At 41.9% G+C, this 9,768-nt stretch overlaps 1 protein-coding gene across 1 annotated transcript in view; it reads right to left on the reverse strand.

Moving 5' to 3' along the window:
• Positions 1–8,704, reverse strand: part of LOC102379168 (cyclic GMP-AMP synthase-like) — an 11,986-nt gene extending 3,282 nt beyond the window's left edge. The window contains 7 exon segments of the mRNA XM_025196581.1: positions 1–150; positions 1,857–2,088; positions 3,804–4,087; positions 6,014–6,334; positions 7,843–8,153; positions 8,258–8,368; positions 8,459–8,704. The exon segment at positions 1–150 is cut by the window's left edge and continues 23 nt beyond it. Coding sequence (XP_025052366.1) covers positions 1–150; positions 1,857–2,088; positions 3,804–4,087; positions 6,014–6,334; positions 7,843–8,153; positions 8,258–8,298 — 1,339 coding nt within the window. The 5' untranslated portion in view covers positions 8,299–8,368; positions 8,459–8,704.
• Positions 8,705–9,768: the final 1,064 nt, after the last annotated feature.

The following is a 9,768-nucleotide window of genomic DNA, read 5'->3' on the forward strand; positions in this document are numbered from 1 at the left end:
ATGAAACAGGCCACGAGGCTGAAATTTCCAGAGCAGGAACAAGATCCATAGATATCACCTCAGTACCTTTATCATCTAGTACCATTACAGTAACTGCTGGGCAGTTGGGTTTCTTCCTCTGTGGCTTCATATTCCACCCTGGGAAACGTACTGAGAAGCCAAAAGGAAAAGAGAGAAATACACTGTAAAGGTCAAAGAGGCATAATTACAAGCAAATCATGTGGGACATCTCTATTCCACCACCAATACAGGTCTATGCAAACCAAAGAAGGAATTTGAAAGCTTATAATATTCCCCAGGCTGAGGTAAGTCTCAGGAAACCATTCCTTAGTGCCACATTAACAAACCTAAGTGGTGTAGTGCTTTAATCTCGGTTCAGATTTTGACTCCTAGATGCATCTAATGGTAACATCCAAGGTTTGATTTCAGTGAATCACTTTATACAATCATTGAGTTCACATCCCTGTTCCCATTCAGTAGTCTTACATTTCACATCCAAGAATTACAATACAACTATTAGGCACAGTCTCACACTAGGAGCTCTTTTTCAGCCAATTATGCATTGTGACTCCTAAGTCATGTTCGGTTACCTAAAATAATGTGATTCCTTAACCTGCATTCTTGGTTTACCAGATGTATGATTTTGCATAGACTATAAATTAAATCACATATTGGTCGAGCAGTCCCTGCTGTCAAGTAATATAGCTTGTTCTGTAGAACTGGTCTGACCTTATTGTTATTTAACTCTCTGCTAATTCTTGTGTCATCAGTCAATTTTACAAGTAACGATTTCGTATTTTCTTCCAGATCATTAATAAAGCTTTTACATTGTGGTGGGCCAACAGATAATCCCCGTGAAACACCACTAGACATGCCCCTTGTAGATTATTATTTACAGTTACTTTCTGGTATCAGTCAGGCAGTTTTAATCCATTTAATATGTGCTACATTATTTTTGCGTAATTTTTAATTATCATGTCACAGAATCTTAGAATAGTAGGGTTGGGAGGGACACCAAGAGGTCATCTAGTCCAATCCCCTGCTCAAAACAAGATTATCCCTGCCTAAATTATACTAATCAAGTGTTTGTCTAACCTGCTCTTAAAAATGTCCAAGGATGGAGATTCCATAGTCTCTTTAACTAGCCTGTTCTAGTACTTAACCACCTTCATAGTAAGAAAGTTCTTCCTAATCTCCAACCAAATTTCTCTTGTTGCAATTTCAGGCCACTACTCCTTTTCCTGTTCCCAGTGGCCACAAAGAATGGTCTGTCTCCATCCTCTTTATAATTACTCTTCAGGTATTTGAAGATCATTATGAAATCCACACTCAGTCTTTTCTTCTCTAGATTAAATAATCCGGTGGTACTAGATATCACGTGGTACTAAATCAAATATTTCATGAAGGCTAGCATATTGTATCAGCACACCTATCTTTATACATCAAACAGCATTCTCATGAAAAACAAGACCATGTTTGTTCCACCACCCTTATTTTATATTCATGCGATGGTTGGTAATTGCTATTCAAGCAAGTTCAAGAGTTGGAGCAGGGAGTACTGCAAGTTAGGACTAAGAGATATCAGCAGAATGATTTGGGGGAGCGGAGACCCAGGTCTAAATACTAGGGGAAATACAGATTCAGATTAAACTAGCTGAGCCAGGGAGGGGATGGAGAAGGAAATTTGCTTAGCTCAAGGCAGTGTTTTTGCATCCCTCCCTTTCATACATGATGCATTTGTTCACAATAATACTTAATTATTAATACTGAAAGGGTGTTAAAGTTGATCATTGTATATTTGGTTGAAGTCCTTAACAGAGATGTCTCCACTGGCAGAGTCAAAAGCTCTTGTTTACCTTGGTAGTGTGAGTTGATGAACTGATTGACATGTTTCCTGAACTCCTCTAGGACTTTCACAGGAGACACAGTACTTCTATCATCCAGCAGAAAAGGGGTGGGAAAGCTCCGGGTGTTTCTCTCTAAGGTAACTTTGTAATAGAGGCCAGTATAGCCAGCTATCTCTTCATAACAAACATATTTGGGAACTGGCAGAGACAGCATCACGTCAAACTCGTCAGGGTGAGCAACCTACAGAAAGGCATCAGCTATCAGCTTTAAGATTCATTAAATAACTATATAAGCAGCAGCAATAGAATGAAAGGAGGGTCCTGCCTGTTCATGGCTCTTAATAGTAACATGGGCTGTGCCTAATACTTCTGCGTAGGCTTCTTGGGTTTAATGAGAATATGTCACAGGAGTCCTGTATAATGAATAATGGCCTGAATACTAGCATGTACAATCTTTCTTCTCGACTGATGTTAGGGGCTGCCAGGAACAAGTTTAGTCCCTGGCATAAGTCAACAGCTCTGAGTTAGGTTGATTTGTAATGACCCCCTTAGGAGCTATTGTGCTGGTAGATATCACCAAAGTACAATGCATGCTGGCCACGTATCTCCCTAATCCTCAAGCCCAGAAACACCTCTGGTACACTGCATTATATGGCCAAGGTGGATGGCACTGAGCTGGCCACATTGGCTCCATGCCAGCTCACTTAGAGCAGCTTGAAGTCTCCTTTGACTGCCAGCATGTAGCTGCCCAAGATGTGATTCAGCTCTGGATGTGATTCAATGAGGTTTTTCTCTGCAAAGCTGACACTAAACCACTGCTTTAAGGTAATATGTGGGTTATTATACTGATAGAGCTGCTAGTTTTGTATGAGCTGGGTATTAGACATGATGTCCTGGTCCTAGCTCAATCTCAGTAATTGCACCTGCATCTCTAAAACCCCATTGAATTTCAGCTAGATATAGTTGTGTTTTAATTCTACACTGCTGTTTGGAACTACAGTGGGTGCCAATAAACACCTGCCACCTATTTCTCTTAAGAGGCTGTTATTCGATAGCATACTTTGTGTGTGTGTGTGCATGCGTACACACGTGTGCATACATGTGTGCACATGACTATATACATATAGGCTTGATACTTGTATAGTATGATCAAGTACTAAAGTCAACCAAGGTCCATCATGTAGACAAGCTGAGGATCTGAACCACACTGGGAGGGTCTACAAAAGACACTACGTCACCGTGGTGAAAAGCTACAGCGACATAGCTTGTCACTACAATGATGTAGCGCTGGTGGGCACTAACCATGATGCTGCTGCTACTGCACAATAACTTGTTGCTACTGCACAGAACCTGTGTTCTGCTGGGACTGCGCAATACCGGTGAGTACTGTGCAATACCAACTGCACATTGGGAGCACGTGTAGGCACACCCAGTCTGTGATGCATTTTGAACCTCTTTGTGGGAAGATGTTATGCAGTGTAAAATAAAAAGGAATAATAATAAGTTAACTTCTGAAAGCACATTAGAATATATAACATAAACAGTTACAATGATAGTAATCTAAAGGCACAGGTTTAAAAATCAAATGTCTTTAAATAATTTATCATATTAACAAATAACTGATTTAGTTGTTACAAAGATGATTGTGTACGGATCCCAATAACCACAAAACAGCACAAGGTATCTAGAATGTGAACTGAATTAATTCCTTAGGCTCAGATTCTGGTACTCTAACTTACATTAATGTGTACCCTAAATTATTCCTCAAGGGGTGTCACTGACTAGTCAAATACAAAAGCACTTTTTGAGTAAGGTGAGTAAAGTTATCAGATTCTGGCCCCCAGTTAATTGGGCAAAAAGATATAAACTATGTAAAAATAAACTTATGGCTGATTTGTATTTTGCACTAGATAAAATAGCAGTGCCCATTACCTCAGCAAGTGGGCAGTTACTCACTTTCACAAATTCGTAGTAGCTCCCTGTGGTCATCTTGGTCACCTCCTTAAAGTAAGGCCTCTCCTCACACTTCTTCAGGTAACTAATGAATGAATCAATGAACTCATTAATAATACCAGAAGCCTTGGCTCTCTCATCATGTTTCAGAGGAAGGGATTTTACCCTCTCCTTAATGCGGAAAATTACATCTTGGCTTGGCTTGGGGAGAGTAGCTACTGCCACCTCTGAGCCATCACATAAGTCACTAAGGGCAGGTCTGGAATAGGCTTGTCCAAGTCTTGCTCCTAAAAGAGAATATTTAAGAGACGACAAAAGTTAAAGGCCAAGTAAGTCTGTATTTTCTGACTTTTTCAAAATACATCCCCCTACGGACTCCCCGCACACCTCCCACTCGCTTCAATAGGGGTTTAGGATACTCAGCAGCTCTGAGGAATGATCAGCACTTCAAAGGTATCTTAGCACCTCACAAGATGAGGAACAGATCTGCAAGTACATCTGCAGCGTTGTTCTACCAGCTAACTCTTCAGCTCCCATTTATCCAGTGGTTTCAGATGTACCCTGAGCTCTTTAGTTAATGACGTTCTTTTATTGTCTGGACGTTTGGCAATTACCACTAGAGCTATTTGCTTACACAAAAAAGAAGTTGAAATAAATCTGGGTGACACTTCTGAATGAAACAGTTTTGTTATTAAAATTAGCCTGATTTTTCAATACTGGAAATCTACGTAATTTCAAAAATATATCTCCAAGATGAGATTTCTTTTTTCCCTGTAGACGCCCCCCTCCCCAAGACCTGTCTACCGCAGCCTCTGCTTCCTCACCCGGCCTGTGTCCCCACCCCACTCACCCTCCCATTGCAGCTCTGGCTCCAGCTCCAGCTCCAAACTCACTCTAGCCCACTAGCCCACGGCATGGGCCATGGACCACATGTTGGCTCTGACCTTGCCAAGTCATACAACAGTGATTGTGGCAATGATGGCAGCTCTGGTTTAGACTGGGGAACAGGCCTGGGGCCAGAGCTGCAGCTGCCAAAGCCACTACTGCTGGAGCAGGCCCAGAGCTGGAGCCACAGCTATGATGGCAGGTACCCAGCAGTAGGGGATAGGCAATGCAGGGGATGGGCATTGCGGGGCCAAATGGGCAGGCACCAGGGAGTGCAGACACAGGGAGGAAAGCACTGGAGGAGGCAGGCAGGAGGGGGGCGCAAATGGTGTGGGGAGAGGTGCCAGGAGGTGCAGGCTTTGTGAGGGGGTTGGCACTGGAGTGGGCGGGGATGGGGGGGCAAATGGTTGTGGGTAAGGTGTGGGGGGTGCAAGTGGAGAGCAGGTAGCAGTGGAGGCAAGTAGCAGAAGAGACAAGCAGCAGGAGGCAAGGGGCATGGGTCAAGCCACTTGACTGCTTTACCACCTTCCCCGCTACTGTTTCTTGCCCTACTGCAGTGGTGGGGGGATGAATTTAGTAATTCCCAGTAATTAGATTCTAGACATGGAAAATTATATCAAATGTAGAAGCTTTTCATGTCTAGAATCTAATTATCAGGCAGTTGTCTTAAATTCAAAGTCATCTTGAATTTGGGTAAATCTGGTATGTTTTTAATGTAGCCTTTCATCTGCTGTATAATTTTTCTGTGCGCCCCTTTTTTCCTTCCTGCCCTCCCCTCCCTATTGTTTTTCTGTGGCAAAATGGGAAAAAATGAGGGAGAGGAGTAGAAATGGAAGGAAAAATGCGGTGAAGGACTAACCACACAAACCAAACTAATTATGCAAAAATTTTGTATAAAGTCTTTCCAAAATAGTTGAATAAACAACACATGACTTTTTTTTTAACTCAGAAAAATGAAAACTATTTGAAATCTTTCAGTGACATTTTGTTTCCACTGTTTGACAATCTCTCATTTAAAGAAGCCTCGGCTCACTGCTGCCTATTAACAATAGGGGCTCCCTTTACTGTTACCTTTTTCATCATCTGTTTGATTCATCTACCTGCTGCATCTTGTCATAAACCAGTGAGCTCCCCAGGGCCAGAGCTGTCTCCTTGTTACTTGTTTGTGCAGTATCTAGCACGACAGGCCTGGCCCTTTATTGGATCCCTTAGTAGTAACAATAACAGCAGCAATAAGAGAGGTTTTGCTTTACCTCCTTAGGTGAAAAACTGTGAAACATGATACTCTCTTCAATGAGCTCATGCATCCTGTGATCACTTGTACCAACCTGCAGATTCTCTCTTTTTTTGTGCAGATGGAGCCTGCTTCGGCCTTGGGCAGCGCTCAAGGAGTCTTTCTGGGGATTGGAGCCTTTGAGCTTCTTGTCCAATTGACTTTCTTCTGGCTTCAAATTCAGGTACCTCTAGTGCAGACACTGGAGCTGCAAATGTTGAGCTTCCCATCCCCTCTTCATTCACTGTGCCTTTGCCTTGCCTTCCTCTGGCTTTTCTCTGAGGAGCATTTCCTTCTTGCTTGCTTTTATTAGTCCTGATACTTTGCTTACTCTGTCTTTTGTCTGGCACTTTTTCAGGCACCTCAGATATGGCTCCTAGAGAATTTCCAACATATTAACTTTGTTGCTAGTGTCATACACACATATTGGTTATGAGAGGCTAGCTAGCGTGTTTTGTTCTCTGGACATAGATACCAGAGAAGTGGTAGAGTTGCTGAGCACTGGAGAGTGTGTGTAGGAGGTGTCAGACTTACCTGCCCTAAAGACTTAAAGATCCCAACTACTGCTGCTGCAAAGTGATCTCCCTGCCCCCAAGTGCAGTGCAGACTCCCTAGGGACTGCCATTCTGCTGTTCACTCTGAATCAGTGCCTGGGACCAGTGCCCCGCTCTCCAACCCCTCGTTAAGCTACTGTTGAATATTTTGCCCTTACATAGACAGACTGACAAATCATTGCAGGTATATCTCAGAATCACTTTTGCTTCTCTTAGTGAGGAACAGGTCTAGCTAAAATGAGAAATAACATCAATACAATAGAAATAATAGCTGTGTCCTTCCACAAGCAGTGATGAATGGAAGCTGACCAAAGCTCTCAATTTTTATTTTTGTTTTTTGCATTTTCATCAACATTTCCAGGGAGAAAAAGTAAGAATTTTCACTGTTTATACTTTCAGGATCCACAATAGGCAAACTAAAAACACCTCTAGAATAGGAATAATTTAGGTTGTTATTATTTAGCGTAGGAAGATAACAACTGGAATGGATTTCAGGGCCCCAGAACAGCAGCAGTGGGATCTTTCAACAACAGGTGCTATCTGAGCAAAAATGTCTGTCAGGTTCAGTCATTAAATATTTAAAAATCCTTTCAGTTTTCTGGTTCCATTAGGCCAACATGGTTAAGATACATTTTTTTGTTGTTGCCAGTGGCACACAAGGGAATGATGCAGCTAGTAAACTATATAGTTACCTTTGACACTCCATCCTGAATAACCTTTAACTTATATTCAACTGAGTTGACTGGAACTAGCCTTTGGTTTGAGTCCACAGTGGGGCTCACCGAAGCTGTAGAAAAACACTTGAACTGCTCTGTTACCATGCTTCCGCTCCAATGTCCGGTAACTCCCTGTATGTCCAGTAAAATGTCTTCCAGACTCAACAATTCGTTATTGACATGAACAGGTCCACTAATTTCAATAGGAATAGTTGCATGGATAAGAATACAAGAATCTATATAACAACTGTTAGAAAGTCCAAATCTTTGTGCTAATGAAAGGTTTTGAAAGATTGCCTTTCTATGGGGTGAAATAGAGGGGAAGAAAGAAAAGATAATGCCACATCACTGATTCCCCAAGTTACAGTCACTGCAGCTGTCTGACTTAATTGAGCTGTGCTTGCCTATCCACCAGACTCTTCCTCTGACAAGCTGATTTGAGGACAGCCTAAGAGAGAGAGAGAAGACAAAAAGTGGCAATTCCAGTTAAATCTCTGGATGAAAGTGACATACACAGAGATATTCATTGCCTTAAAAAAGGAAACCCTGGGAAGCCTGCAGCACCTCTACAGGAACTTTAACAACATTAACTAGCTGAAATAAAATGCACTCACCTGGAGCTTCACACTCACCTGGAGCTTTGCTCCTTCTTCTCTGCTGTGGATCACTTTTTGACAGCTGCTCTGAGGACTTTGGAGCCACCAGTGCCCACAGCTTTTGTCCAGGTGTACTGACTGCAAATTCTGCTACTTCTGATAGAAACTGGGGATGAGCCACAACTCCTGGGCAATCTGGCTCCTCATTGTACTGTGTGGTTTTGTCTCTGCCACATCCAGCCTTTCTCTGAGAAACTTTCTTCTGCTTGGTACTTTCAGGAGTGGGGCTTTTTTTGCCTGGAGCCAGTTTCGGCATTTTAGCGTGGTCCCTAAAAGTTTTCAAAGAACTCCAGATATAAATTGGAATAGCAGATTTTTCCTTGGGATAAATACATTATATAGTTACTATTCCTTCTAAAAAATGAGTACCAACATATTCATGGCATTTCTTACTCTTCCCATAAACATTCCCATACACACACATCCTCTTTATGTTCTCTTCAGGGGATTACCCTCTTTTTGTACTTTATCCTCTCCATATTCACTAAAGGGGGAAAGAAGTGATGAAAAGAAAAATTGTGATGAGCACTCTATAAATCCCCAACACTACATACCGCATGTATCTCTACCTTACCTTTTTGCTCAGTGATTTTGGTGAAGAGCTGTGACTTCAACTCAACAATCTCCGTCTCAAGTATTTGCTTTCTCTCAGAGCTCAGAGGCTGCAGGAAGTTTCTACCCACCTTTTTCTTGTAAAACTCTCTTGTAGCCACACCCTAAGCTGACTTTAATAAGAAACGAAAGTTAGTAACAGCATTTTCCTGTCACAGAGTTTCAGAAAAAACAAGAACCAGTTGTGCAACAAATTCTCTGATGTTCTTCTGCCAGCCCTATACTGTTCTGTAGCATTGCCGTGTACTGTTAAATAGCCCTGGAACCTGCTGCTACCATCTTGTTACTGCTGTGGTCAAGGTTAGCTCTTGACCTTGTTCCCAGAGGGGGGTTGTGTTATTCTTTATACAGCAATTTCCTGTTCAAGATTCATTCTCTCTTTTTCTTATTTCCTTTCTACTGTACAACCAGAAATTAACCCATTATAGCCTTCATCTTTAATCCATTTGACACTGCCCAGAATACTTACTGTAGCAATAGCAGAATGAAACCTGCAATATCTCCCTACATAAAATCCAATCTTTGCCCTATTTAGGGAGGCAAGGGGAAGTAGTATCCAATTCCCTGTTTATTAAAACAAAATAAAAACAAATGGGAAATCAGTGCTGGTGAAATGTAGACCTGTACAGCCAACACAGCCAGCTCCAGCCACACCCTCATGAGTGGGAGTTTCAGAAGAACCAAAAGACATTTTTGTTGCTTAAATTCCACTTTCTGAGCAATAACATGTTTGTTTAAGGTATGTGGATTCTGATTCATTGCCCTACAGGCACATATACTGGGGGATGGCGATTTCCCACAAAGAGTGAAAAGAATTAAATCCTGTTCCTGAATTTGCATTAGAAAATCTTCCTGGGAAGTAGCCTGTGTAACCTCCATGAATTAAATACAACAACAATCACAGGCCCTTGGCATTGGCTGGGGATTAATGACCAAGTGGAAAGATGATGGCTTGAGGCAAAGCTGAGGAATCATTAAACCCAGCCCTCCATTTATTCCCCAGGAAATTGTTTTGTGCCAAGGTTGTTGCTGTTACAGCTTTTCCTTAAAAACTTAAATGAGAAAATAAACATTTTAGAGCAACCTTTTTCTCCTACAGTGACAGCACTCCTTCCCAGAGATGTATACAGCTTTGAAAGATGCTCCTACAGCTGCCTTTGAAATCTATGTCTGCAGAAGGTGTTAGGTATCGGTGCTAAGAGGATTACATGCCTTATGTAACGTGGGGCACAGCCATGATTTGGCTAAAATTGACCCCCTCCTTCAGGAATG

Source organism: Alligator sinensis, unplaced genomic scaffold, assembly GCF_000455745.1.
Source record: "Alligator sinensis unplaced genomic scaffold, ASM45574v1 scaffold289_1, whole genome shotgun sequence".
In the NCBI taxonomy this organism is placed as follows: Eukaryota; Metazoa; Chordata; order Crocodylia; family Alligatoridae; genus Alligator; species Alligator sinensis.